General features: G+C 45.6%; 1 protein-coding gene across 2 annotated transcripts in view; it reads left to right on the top strand.

The window, feature by feature from the left end:
- LOC141208644 (stimulated by retinoic acid gene 6 protein-like) overlaps positions 1 to 14,006 on the top strand; it is a 198,403-nt gene that overhangs the window by 66,547 nt on the left and 117,850 nt on the right. Inside the window, exon 3 of one of the 2 annotated variants that reach the window (XM_073664577.1) lies at positions 1,710 to 1,810. The exons of the other annotated variant lie outside the window; for it this stretch is intronic. Within the exon in view, the coding sequence (XP_073520678.1) occupies positions 1,710 to 1,810 (101 nt within the window). The remainder of the gene's footprint in view (positions 1 to 1,709; positions 1,811 to 14,006) is intronic. 2 annotated transcript variants of the gene reach the window in all.

Below are 14,006 nucleotides of genomic sequence, written 5' to 3'. Positions count from 1 at the left end.
ATATACGTGCACCCCCACAGGACAGACGTCCCAATTCACCCAGCCACCAATAAAGAGGCCTGACTGCCTCCTGCATAAAAATGTGCAAAAAAGACGAAAAATAGTTTATAAGATAAATACACCCCATGAGGCATTGGTCGATATTTTAGCCAAAATACACAAGCTCACAAACCACGTCAAGGATCTCCATACTTGCTCACATATCCCCACCCCAGGACCTGTGTATAAAATGGAGACTGAGTGTCTCATTCAGTGTCTGTGGCTGGAGGTGTGGAGACCTCCAGCATGTCTATGCTACAGGACATTGACTGATAGTGGGTGAACCCGCAGCCCTGTATGGACTGTTTTCTTCTTTTGTTACTTTGTGCCGGACAAGGCTATGTTTCATTTACCTGGAAAGTGTGGTTTATGAAGTCCGAATAAACCCACTTTGGACATTTTTAAAGAAACTGACTCCTGTGACTACCGTAAAAGCGGCTGAGTGAGTACCAACCCCCGTTCAAAATATATATAGACACACATATATACTGTATTTATAGCTCAGTAAATTGCATCATATAGACCACCATATTGTAAAGCAATTTCTCTATTTACATTAACTTAAAATATTGCACATTTTTAAAAATATTTCCCTTTTTATCCATTGATAGCACCCTACTGTACTTCTAGTGGGACCATACTGAAGCTCATGCAGCACATGCACAGTAGTAACATGAAAGTGAGCATCTGCATCTATTATAGTGCTAGGAGGCTGCTCACCTTATTCCATGCCTTTACCTGCCCACTACCCACTTTTTGTATCATTCGATTGTAACACAAAAACCCATAAACAAAATGCTAATAAATATTCATGATGGGTTAGTACTGGTGCAGCCCTCTTAAATCCCTCCTATACACATTAGACTAATGTCAGCTGAACCTACCCATATTGACAAGTTCAGCTGACAGTCTGATATGAATGAAGGCCCAAACCGATTGTCGGCAAAGATGTCCATCGGGCATGTCCGATTTCGGACTGCCAATCTCTTTAATCTCCCACATGTAGGCTATCACCAGACATGTCCGGCAACAGCTCTTTCACAGAGCATACAGGATTGCTTGGCTGAATGAGCGTTCCTGTGTATGGAAGAACTGACTGAGATGGCTGCTTGTTAAACAATTGGCTGAAGCATCATTTGACTCCCAGCCATCTAGAGTGTATGGCGGACTTTAAATAGCAAGATTTTGGAGCTGAGTGGTTGATCATGCCACCTGACATCCTCATGGCTTACAGTGCACAGTGCAATTCCAGTCTTTAAACTCATTCAGCCATGTTCACACCTTCAGTATTTGGTCAGTATTTCACATCAGTATTTGTAAGCAAAAACCAGCAGTGGGTGATAAATACAGAAGTGGTGACATGTTTCTTTTATACTTTTCCTCTGACTGTTCCACTCCTGGTTTTGGCTTACAAATACTAATGTAAAATACTGACCAAATACTGAACGTGTGAACATAAGCTGACTCTTCAGACTCAGATTCGCTGATTAATGAGAGTTACTGAAAAATGGAGAAAAAAACACTAAAAAAAGGAAAAAATTAATTTACCTAAATAGTCAAATGATTTTTAAATGTGTTATATATATTGATTATACTTCAAAAATGTATTGTATGAGGTTTATGATTATCTTGTATGTGGATGTTTATGATATTAAATTCTTTCTTTCAAGGTTCTTATAATTTTAGCCCTTTCCTTTCTTGAAAGAAGAATCAATAAGTCAAGATTTGATGATAAGCTCCAACTTCTTGATAGGCGATTTGGATTTGTCATGTATGTATTTTCATGTAGTTTTCTTGCTATAATTATTAAAGGGATTGTCCAGGCAGAAATGTCAACCCACCATTCAGCTGTTTATAAAGTCCAGCAGTGGCTGGATGTAACCACTAAAGGAGCTGCACTGCAGTACCCGGCATGGCCACTACACATCGAAAGAAGCTACGCAGTGGAGCTGCGTTCAATGTGTTAACATGTGACCCCCACAAATCTGAAATTGATGACGTATCCTAGACATATCTTCTGACCAGACAATTTCTGTAAGGAACTTATTACAAAAGCCTGATTTTTTTACACATGTGAATAGTTTCAATTACATTTTTAACTAATGAATAATGTAATAAATAATTTTAATAATGAAACTACATAACCCATCACACAGTAGAAACACAGAAACAGTGCATGTATGTGTTCAAGTATATACAAAGTAATGGGCCCACATTGGTGTTTTTCATAGAAGGACAAGAACCTCCAGCATTCCCATAAAACCTGAGGCTTTACTTAATCCACATTTACAATTCAAGCAACTAAAAACCCAGAATCCAATCTTATACATTTCAAGGACTGTAGGGGCACCTATAGGACCCCATACACATTAGACTATTATCGGTGAGCTTGGACAACAGTCTGATGTACATGGAAACCTCTTGACTCTTCTCCAACAAATTATATTGGGGGAATTAAGAGTCCAGAATGTCCGATTTTGGACTTCCAATCTTTTTGTTCTCATCGAGTTAAGCCCCGCCAGAGATGTTTAGCAGAAGCTCACTGGTGGAGAACATAGGACGGCTCGGCAGAGCAAGCGCTCTTGTATATAGAGGAATCAGGAGATAACTGCTGCATTATGCTGCAATGTTAACAGAAAAAAAGGTTTGGAAACGTGTTAGCCAGATAAAAAGAGATTGATTGTTCTCAGTGGGAGAAACAAAATAACAATCTTGTAGTTACGATACCTTTTAATGGCTAACAAAAATAAATAATGATACAAAGCAAGCTTTTGAGACTTCTCAGTTCTCTTCATCAGGCATGGTATAACAAAGCAGCATTGCGGCTTAAGTCTCCTCACCTTGAGATGCTTAACATGTCACTCTCCACAAGGAGAAACTTTACCCTTTGGATACCGTTCAGACGCCTCTCACCCAGCAAAACCCTATCTCACACTTTGCACTAATGAGGGGCAGTACCCTGAAACACAGAATCTGCAAATTTTGGTTTTGGCTATTATCATAAGCCATGTGACAAGGCTCCTTGGAGAGACAATATTGACTTTTAGGATTGCTACTTCCAATAGGTGGCACTAGAGTTCTAGTTCTCTTCGTCTCTGAAGAGACAATTTGCAAAGTATCTGAACTGAGGTCTAAGCCGGTATGTCACTCTCCACAAGGAGAAACGTTACCCCTTAGACCTCAGTCCAGAGCCTCTCATGCAGCCAAATCAGTTCTCATTCTTTGCACTGACGAGGGCCAACAGCCTGAAACACCCTGTCTGCAAACTGAGATTCTGATTTGGCTTTTATCTTAAGTCATATTGTACGACTCGTTAAAGGGTTGATTGTGACTTGTAGGATTGCTGCTTCCAATAGGTGGTGCTATAGAGTTCAAGTCCTCTTTTTCTCTGAAGAGGCAATTTGCATATCAAAGTATCTGAAGAAACACAAATATATACACAAAAAGACATGACATAATAAATGAACATTTAAAAAACAAATAGACTGAGCTCAGAGAGTGAATCCTTCATTAGCTTAGATAAGTGTGAAAGTTTTATTGTCCCAATATCCATGTAAAGCCCCCGTCTCACATAGCGAGATCGCTAGCGAGATCGCTGCTGTGTCACGGTTTTGGTGACGCAACAGCGACCTCACCAGCGATGTCGCTATGTGTGACACTTTGCAGCGATCAGGCCCCTGCTGTGAGGTCGCTAATCGCTGCAGTGTCCTGGACCATTTTTTGGTCGTTGCCCTCCCGCTGGTCAGCACACATCTCTGTGTGTGACCAGCGGGAGCAGCGATCAGGCTGGTAACCATGATAAACATCGGGTTACTAGGGGCACACGAGCACTTAGTAACCCACTGTTTATCATGGTTACGAGCCTGCTAAAGTGAGCGGTAACCTCCCGCTCACCGTAGCAGAGTGGTAACCATGATAAACAACGGGTTACTAGGTGCGCGTGTGCCCCTAGTATCCCGATGTTTATCATGGTTACCAGCCTGATCGCTGCTCCCACTGGTCACACACAGCGATGTGTGCTGACCAGCGGGAGGGCAACGACCAAAAAATGGTTTATCATGGTTACCAGCCTGCTCCTGCTTCAGCAGGCTGGTAACCAGGAGCAGGACATCGTGGAAAGATTCTTTCCACGATGTCGCTGCTCCCCTGATCGTTGGTGAGCCTGACTGTTTGACAGCTCACCAGCGACCACATAGTGACGCAGCAACGATCCCTGACAGGTCGTATCGTTGTCGGGATCGTTGCAACGTCGCTATGTGTGACAGGGCCTTAAGATCAGAGACCTGGTGCCCTCCTCTCCCTGGAGCAGATTCGTCAGATTCTGTAGCAAGTCATAAATCCTTGCGACAGATTTAGTCTGTGTAGACGGTATCAAAGAATGTAATAAGTTTGTATTCCCACAGAGGTCAGGTGTTTCCTGTAGTTCTTGACCAAGACACTGCAGCAGGGATTTTCGCCCACTCCTCCGTACAGATCTTCTCCAGATCTTTCAGGTTTCGGGGCTATCGCTGGGCAACATTGAGTTTCAGCTCCCTCCAAAGATTTTCTATTGAGTTCAGGTCTGGAGACTGGCTAGGCCACTCCTGGACCTTGAAATGCCTCTTATGGAGTCACTCCTTAGTTACCTTGGCTGTGTGTTTTGAGACATTGTCATGCTGGAAGACTCAGCCTTGACCCATCTTTAATGCTCTTACTAAGAGAAGGAGGTTGTTGGCCAAAATCTCGCGATACATCACCTCATCCATCCTCTCTTCAATATCGCTCAGTCGTCCGGTCCCCTTTGCAAAAAAGCACCCCTAAAAAACGTTCACACCACTAATCTAATCTAAAGAAGGATTCACTCTCTGAGCTCAGTTTGTTTTGTTTTTTTTAAATGTCCATTTATTATGCCATGCCTCTTCTCTTTTTATGTGTATATTTGTGTTTCTTCAGATACAATGCCTAATGAAGAGACCTAAGAAGTCTGAAAAGCTTGCTTTGTAACATTTATTTTTGTTAGCTATTAAAAGTTATCACAACTACAAGATTATTATTTTGTTTCTCCCACTGAGAACAATCAACCTTTATGGGATTTCCCAAAATTTATTGAATTCATTATAGGGTATATACAGAACACAAAGGCTGTTGTAGCATCGACGTCTCTGCCTCCTGCCGCAGAGACGCCGTTCCCCTCACTGCCGCTGTCCTGGTCCGGCGTCTTCCTGCTCCCCTGTTGCTTCCCTCTTAAAGGGGCCACGCGCGCCGTTCTAAAGAGTCTCCGGCCAATGGCCGGAGGACTTCACCTATATAAGGCACCTCCTCCAAAATGGAGATGCCTGTGTAATAGTGGGGAAGGACGCAGCCTTCCTTTGGCACTGAAGTAGTTAAAGAAAGTTTTCCCATAGTTAGACCTCTCTGAACTGTTGGTAGGCCAAGCTAAGGGGTTGGCTTCAGTGGTCCAGTCAGTAGAGTAGAGGGGGAACTTAGTGCCTTGATCAAGCCTTGAGTGTTATAGAGCTTGTTCCTGGCATAATTCCTTGTGGGCTGCAGTACCTGTAACCAGCCACAAGATGCCATTGTCCTGGGTGCAGATGTCAGGTTGAGTCTGCCAGCAGTGTTACAGACAGTGATGGGGTTAATGCTGTTCTATGGCAGCCCACAGAGGGTGGGCGCATTAGGAAAATTCCTGTTTAAGTTTCCAGAAGTAGGAAGTGATGAGTAGTAAGAGATAGGACAGTGAACCGTACGGGCAGCCTGAATATATGGTGGCTGCTAGGGTAGACGGGAGCTCCATACCCTCAGACAGTGGGATCAATAGTGCAAAAGTCTCCCTACGCAAGAGTCCTGTTGGCCGGCCGGAGAAACTCAACGGAAGTATTGAGGACCCGGGGCACTTCTAGTCTGCAGGTAGCAGAGGAAGATAAATAGGACTCCAGGCTAAGATGTGGGGGAGATATCGGATCCGGAACACTGCTGGTATTGCAGAAGAGTCTCTTGGGCTAGAGATTAGAGACACAGAGATGCTTCACATAAAGAGGGAACCAGGGCTGAAGATGTTGCCAGCGCCTGTGAGGGAGATAATAACCTGTCGGGCCTTATCCATTATATCTGCCTGTAAATATTGTACATACTCCTCTTCCCCAAGTAAAGTCCAAGCTATGGTTAAGAACCTCGTGTCCTCTGAATTTATTGCTGCCCTGGTCCCAGAAGAGAAATGCCTGGAGACAGCCGCGATCGGATGGTTTGAAGTAAGTGGAGAACACCACATACACAGCCACACATCAGAGGGAGGACACGTATTGTCTGTAGGGTGCCAGAGCGAGTAGGGGCTACAGCTCGCCCATGACTACCTCGCTGAGGCACCTTACACCTGTGCAAGGTTGTTGTTCCGTGTGCTAACACTTGCTTCAGTCCTCAGGTCCCGATGCCTGTCAGTCCAGCCTGCCAGTCTGTCTAACAGTCCAGGCTGCCAGTCTGTCTACAGTTCAGCCCGCCAGTCTGTCTTACAGTTCTGCCCGCCTGCCTGCCTACCTGGAGCACCTGTCTGTAACCTGCCGTGCCCACCAGCTTGCCTACCCGGGGCACCTGCCAGGTAACCTGTCGTGCCCGCCAGCTTGCCTACCCGGAGCACCTGTCTGGCTATCTGCCGTGCCCGCCTGCTTGCCTACCTGGAGCACCTGTCTGACTATCTGCCGTACCTGCCTGCTGATCTACCCGGACCACCCATCTGCCTTCCTGCCGTGCTCATTCACTGTACCGGTCAGTTCTTGTCATCTGACCAGTGGGAGTCACCTGCTCTCACACAAGGTCGGTCCCAGAGTGGCACCTGGTTCACCTGCCCGGTCCCTCCCTGGTTCACGGAGTCGACTAAGCCGCTGTGTGACCTGGGTCAGGCTGAGTAGGCACTTAGTCACGCCCCTCTGTTCCCTCCTTGCACTGAAGCACAGAGGTTCCACCACCCGGACCCGTAACAGTTTGCACAGGCCATGGAACCCGGTGGCCCCCAGGCTCCTTCGCTCTCTGACCTGTACCAGGAGGTCTCACGTCAGAGATCCCAACAGGAAACTATCCTGTCCTATCTGCGGACTGTCAACTCCCGCCTGGACACGCTGTCCACCCCGTCTATGTCTGTCTCTTGCCGAGCGGCAAACGTTCCGGCAGCACCTCAACCCTGTGGCGCTGTGGCACCCGGCTTTGGACCCCGGCTCTCTGCCCCCGGCTCTCTGCTCCTCCACGTTTTGATGGTGACCCCATCTTATGTCGGCGCTTCATAAATCAGTGCACGTTGCACTTTGAAGTCCTGGCAGACCAGTTCACCTCCGACCGGGCTAAGGTGGCGATCATCATGTCTCACCTCACCGGGGAGGCATTGGCATGTCTAAACCCTCTGTGGGAAAGAGGAGATCCCATGGTGTCCGATCTTCTGGCTTTCCTCGCTGCCTTCCCAAAGGTCTTCATGTTATGATCTGCAACAAGAACTAAGGAAAGATAGGGGAAAGCTGTCCCTAAAGTAAGACTAAGCTGAATCCCTACGATGTAGCGGGCTGCCTGTTCCTAGTGAACAGACCCGCCTTCGTCTTCGGCTAGTCTGAACAAAGACCTATAGAATTAAGGGAGGGGTCCCTAAAAGAACTAAGGACTGGGACAAAAATGGGACACCTCCTAAACAGAAATTGTTGTAGAACACAAAAGACAAACTGACAAAAGGTACTAGAGGTCCCAGAGGACCAAGCAAACTGACAGAGATAAGCACCGAAGTACCAGGCTAGCAAAACAGTCAAACAACACTGAAGTCCAGCAAAGCCAGAAGGGCGGAGCTGGAATATATAGGCAGATGGTCACGTGACCGCAAAACACAAGATAGAAAAAACTAACAGGAGGGTTCTAACACTTCGATGAGCCCGGACGAAAATATTCTACTGCCTCCTCACTTCTCCGTCTTCGCCAAGGGAGTCTCACTGTGGGCCAGTATGCCATCCGTTTCCGAACCATCCCATCTGAACTTGCCTGGAACAATGAGGCCCTGGTGTCCACCTTTTGGGAGGGATCAAGGATAAGCTAGCCGGTCGTGACATCCGTTCTACCCTGGGCGACCTGGTGTCATTAGCTACTTGGATTGACAACCGTTTTCTGGAACGTGCTAAGGTGACTACCCGGGAGAGAAGATTTCTGCGTCTCGCTCCAGCATTCCAAAGGCCAGCCTCGAAACCAACAATTCCCCGGGCATGTTCGCCTAAGCCTATGCAAATTGACCAAACCAAGATGGTCAAGTCTCGCCTGGAGATGGGCCGAGCCGAGGGGAGTTGCTTCTACTGTGGCATTATAGAGCATCTGATCCGTTCCTGCCCGGTGAGGCCAGGAAACTCCAGTGTCTAGGACCGCTCGGAGAGGTCGTCCTAGGCAAGAGTAAATCCTCTCCGTCCTTGACTCTGTCCATTTCTAATTTCCAGTGGTGAGACCCGCTTCTTCGAGACTGCCCATCTGGATTCCGGAGCCGCTGGGAATCTCATTCAACAGGCTGTTGTGGAGCAGTATCAGATTCCTACCGTACATCTGTCTGAACCATTGGTGGTTGCCTCCGTGGATGGAAGGCTTCTTCCAGAGACCATCTTGCTCATCACAGAGCCTCTAACCCTTCAGGTGGGAATGCTGCACTCGGAGAAGATCTCCTTTCATGTGCTGTCCGGTCTCTCTTACCCCCTCTTGCTTGGTCTACCCTGGTTACAAAGACATGAGCCCATCCTAAATTGGAGATCTGGTGAAGTGCTCCGTTGGGGTCAGGAATGCCATGAGTCCTGTCTGGTTCCGGTTCGTCCTGCTTGACCCCCGTCTACTCCGGCTAATCTACCTGGTCTGCCGGCACCCTACTGGCCCTATGCGGACGTCTTTGACAAAAAGGAAGCGGAGACACTACCACCTCATAGGCCGTATCATTGTCCCATCTACCTGGTACCTGGTGCTTCTCCTCCCTGCAGGCGTATCTACCCCTTGTCGCTGGCTGAGACCCGTGCTATGTCTGTTTTAGCCTCAGATTTTACATTTTCACACTGAGAAATGAGTAAAACTGACACCAAAATTTGTCCCACAATTTCTGCTGAACATGGCAATACTCCATGTGTGACTATACAGTACTGCTTAGCCATACGGCGAGACTCGGGAGGGGCAGAGTGCTATTTGCCTCTTGGAGCGCAGATTTTCCTAGAATAGTTTGCAGATTCCATACACAGAGCCCCTAAGTGCTACAAGAACAGAAATAAGTGACCCCATTTTGGAAATTTTACCCCTTTGGGAATTTGTCTACAGGTGTAGTGACGATTTTGACTCCATGGGTGTTTTCCAGAAACAAGCAGCAGTGGATATTGCTGAGTGAAAATTGCAAACTGCCATTGTAGTGACCAGTACATTGTAGTGACAAGTGCGTTGCAGTGACCAGTATGTTGTAGTGACACGTACATTATGCCCAGCTCATGCTTCTGGAGACACACACCGTAAATTAGGCGGGCTCTCATCGCTGCAGAAATGCCAAACATGTGGACGCTAAATGTAGTTTAGGCACACTAAGGCTCAGAAGGGAGGGGGCATTTGATTTGGGAGTGCAGAATTTGCTGAATTTCTTTTCGAGGGCGAGGAAATATTTTGCTTTTCCAGAGCCTTTGTACTACCAGTAACGTAAAAACCCCTATACTTCTATAGACAGATGACGGACCTGAGTGGGGGCTTTTTTTGTGGATTAATTTGAAGCTTTTGTTAGAAATATTTTACATAACATTTTGGATCACATTTATCCGGCGCTCTACGCTGAGCACTTGTAAGAGGTCTCCATCTAATCTCTGAGTGACGTGACTCAGACGAAACCCCAGAAGGATCCATTCACTATAATGAGGCAGCAGAGTTACTCTGGACTCCATCTGGCCTCTGTGTCATTTTCAGAAGTGCACAAAACTGTGGCCAACGGCACTTATATTTTTTCCAAAAAAGATAAACACCGCTGGATCACAGATCAGACGGCATCCACAGTGCCTCCATCTGCCTCATTATAGGGCATTTTCCACTAAGGGTTCCGTCTTAATAACGTATTTCAGAGATTTACACAGAAACCCCGGGGTAAGCTCTCAGTGTAGAACACAGGATAAATGTGAGCCGAGCCTGACTGCAATCTTTGGGAGGCAGAATGAACAAATCAACAGCAGGTGAAGAACTGGTTTTATTTCTCTTTTACGCAGTTTCTTGTGCGGTATAAGTGATTAGACAACTTTATTCTTCGGGTCGGTGCAATTACAGCGATACCAGACTTATATCTGGTTTTTATGTTTGGCTGCTGTCACACATTAAAAGATGCTTTTTATTTCAAAAACTAGTTTTTGCATCACCATATTTGAGAGTTATAATTTTTCCACATTTTGGCCGACAGAGTCATGTGAGGGCTTGTGTTTGCGGGATTAGTGGACGTCTTTATTGCTACCATTTTCGGGCACATGACACTTTTTGATCGCTTTCTATTTGGATTTTTGGGAGGCAGAATTAACATAAAACAGCAATTCAGGAATGTTTTTTTGGTTTTGTTTTTTATGCCATTCCACGTGTGGTAAACTTGATAAGGCATTTATCTTAATCTTTTACTTTATTCTTCGGGTCAGTACAATTGCAGTGATACCACATTCATTTTTTTATGTTTTGATGCTTTTACACAATAAAAACTATATTCTAATAAAAATAATTATTTTGTGCATTGCCTATTTGAGAGCTATAACTTTTTTATTTTTCTGCTGATTGAGCTGTATGGCGGCTTGTTTTTTTGCAGGAAAAGATGCTATTTTTAGCAATACCATTTTTATTTACATTCATCTTCTTGATCACGTTTTATTCCACTTTTTGTTCAGTGGTATGATAATAAAGCATAGTTTTTTGCTTTGTGTTTTTTTTTTACGGTGTTGACTGAAGGGGTTAACTAGTGTAACATTTTTTAGGGCAGGTCATTCTAGACATGGCAATATGAAATATATGTACTTTTTGGGTTTTTTTTTCATAAAAATATTTACTTATGGGTACAATATATTTATTATTTTTTTTATTTATTTGGTGTTTTTTTTTTAAATATTTTTACAAGTTCTTTTTTACTTAGTCCCACTATTGGACTTTCACTTTCAGCAGCCTGATCGCTGTTATGAAGCATAGAAATACAGGAGCATTACTATGCCTTAGAACTGTCAGTGCTGCACTGATACAAGTTAGTTGGATCATGCACTGCGCATGATCTAAATTAACTTGCCAGAGCCTGGTGACCCGGATATCGTGATGATGACTTCGGGTCACCATGGCAATGATCAGGCTCCCGCAATGACGTTGCAGGGGCGCCGATCGCAGGGCAGAAGGAGCCCCCTCCTTCTCCCTGCCTTTTAAATGCTGCGATCAATATCGATCTCAGCATTGAGATCTCAGACAGAAGAGAGAAAAAGACGTGCCAGAACCTAGGACTGGGGACATGTTAGTGGGTGCACTAGCTGAGAGATATTGAGGACTGGCTTCCCAGGGAGAGATCATCTCCTATGACCCATAGCGTAAGCAAAGATTCATAGAAGAGTTCGGTACCCACCATAACATTCTCTTTGACTATAGGGCAGTTGAGATGGAGAACCTGCCCTGGAGGCTGCAGGAACTTACTTTCGGAACGAGGGTGACCTTCCTGAAGATGGAGGGTTGCTATCAGTGGTATGCCGTCAGTGTGACCTGTGAAGGCAGAGAGCAAGATGAGCCCTTCTTTTGAAACAAAACTAGTTGGGGCTACCACCTCCACCTCCCACACAAGAACAGGCGGCGGTACAGGTTATGCAGGGGGCTGTGGCTCACTTCTACATATCTGGAGCCCTGACACAGGCCGAGACTCTTGCGGCCCAGGTACCTGGGAACTCCAGGGAATAGGTGGAGGACGTCCCTAGGGCCCCTTGAAGAAGAGGAAGAGAAGGCGGACACCGGGTAAGAAGAGAAATTCAGGTGGCAAAGGAGATGCTGTCAGTTGCACCTGACTTAAGGAGCAGTTTTGAGACTCCTGAGGGCCTGCATATCCGGAACTCCCTTGTGTTGATGGCCATGGATGGCCAGAAAGTTGCTGCAGCCACTGGAGGGTCCTACACCCTCAGCCAAGGACTGAATTCCAGCAGACGGGGGAGAAAACATTAAAGGGACTGTGGACTGTGTCCCATGTTACCTCTGACCCAAGGAGAATTGTGTCCCTATCACGAGGACCCATGTTTGAGGGGTTGGTAAGGACAACCCAATGTCCCAACCGGATTGAAGCCAGGGTGTGGACAACTTGGGGGCCTTGGCGGAGCAGGGTCCATGTTGACCCGGCAGGACTGTTGCGGGGAATGAAGGAGTTGGGTCGTGCCCATAGACTGGTGGTTATGTTGTCCTATGGGCCCAAAGAACTTGAATTCTCGGTTTCGGGGTCCCAACCTAATGAGACCAGAGTCATGCTGACCCACCAAGGAGAGTCACTTCGATTGGTCTGGGAGAGAGACTGCTACACTGTGTCAGTGCAAGTGCTCTCCCACCACCCTCTCCTGTCTGCAGTGGCTGCTCACTGCACACAGGATCACACAGTCAAAGGCGTCCGATGTTGACAGAAGAGGAAGAGAGTGCACCTGCATTGACACTATGTGTGTGCGCTCGGTTCTTGCAGTGTTAGTGCAAGCATGCTCTCACCCCCTCCTGTCAGCATTAGCTTACTGCTGCTGTGTAATCCTGTATGCAGTGAGTGGCCGATGCAGACAGGAGAGGTGGATGAGAGCGTACCCACAACAACATTGTATGTGCTCTCGGCTTTTGCAGTGTTAGTGCATGCAAATCTAGTGATTCAGGCAGCGTTCCAAAGTAAGTGCTGTCAGCCAACATTGGGCAGGTGCCAAGGATTGTAATTTAGTTGGCAGAAGGGTGCTCTGAGCCTATGCCAAGGTATAACTGAAACATGTGTTGTAGCTGACGCCATCCCAGGGGGGTAGATTGATTATGTACTGTGTGTACTATACCCTGATTTGGGTTTTATCACTTTCAACAGAATTACAAAAACATTGCAGCACTACCTACAAGGTGGATTCCATAATTCTGGCCACTTCCATCTCCTCAAAGCAACAGACTACAAAGCGAGAAAATAGAACCAGTGAAAATGTCAACTTCATTAACAAAATAAACATTTACATAGCACCAGTAGAAAAATAAAAAAAGTTATGGGTCTTAGTATACAGTGACACCAAAACAAATTTAGTATTGCTGTAATTGTACCAATCAAGATAATATAAGTTATTATATTATTTATGTAGCATTGTGAATGGCACAATATTGAAAACTCTAAAAAAAACAATAGAGGAATTGTTGTTTTATATGCATGCTGCCCCAGAAAGAGTCAGGCTATGTGCCCACGATGCAGAAATGAAGCAGAAAATTTCTGCAGCGTTTCTGCATGTTCTTGGCAGAAAAAACGCTTGCGGATTTTACACACGTTTTTGACGCGTTTTTGACGCGTTTTTACATGCGGATTTGACTTGCGTTTTTCAAATGCATTGGGACCTCAAATCCGCATGCAAAAACACGCAAATAATGGACATGCTGCGGATTTTTCAGCAAGGAAAATTCCGCATCATGTGCACAGAACATGCTGATTTTCATTGGGAATTATGGGGCATGGATTACCAAGCGTTTTGCAAGCGTTTACGCTGCGGAAAATCCGCATCAAAAACGCTTGAAAAACGCATAGTGGGCACACTGTCTCAAGAGTTAATTAATTAATTATTATTATTAAATAATTAAGTTATATGTAACCCCAAATTTTACAATTAATTTTGTTGCAATTGCAGGGGTGGATTGCTGGAATTACAGGGTTGGATTACTAGATGGTTGAGGTGGATTTTTGGAAGCTCTTACAATGTAGTGGTAGATAGCAACCATTCCTTGCAACAATCTTCCTCATCCATGTTTTACATAATAGAAATACA

The sequence above is a fragment of the Phyllobates terribilis genome, unplaced genomic scaffold (genome assembly GCF_046119375.1).
Source record: "Phyllobates terribilis strain yellow unplaced genomic scaffold, ASM4611937v1 Scaffold_1__5_contigs__length_1240528914, whole genome shotgun sequence".
In the NCBI taxonomy this organism is placed as follows: domain Eukaryota; kingdom Metazoa; phylum Chordata; class Amphibia; order Anura; family Dendrobatidae; genus Phyllobates; species Phyllobates terribilis.
Note: the sequence above shows the minus strand (reverse complement) of the source record. Positions and strands in the feature narration are given on the sequence as shown.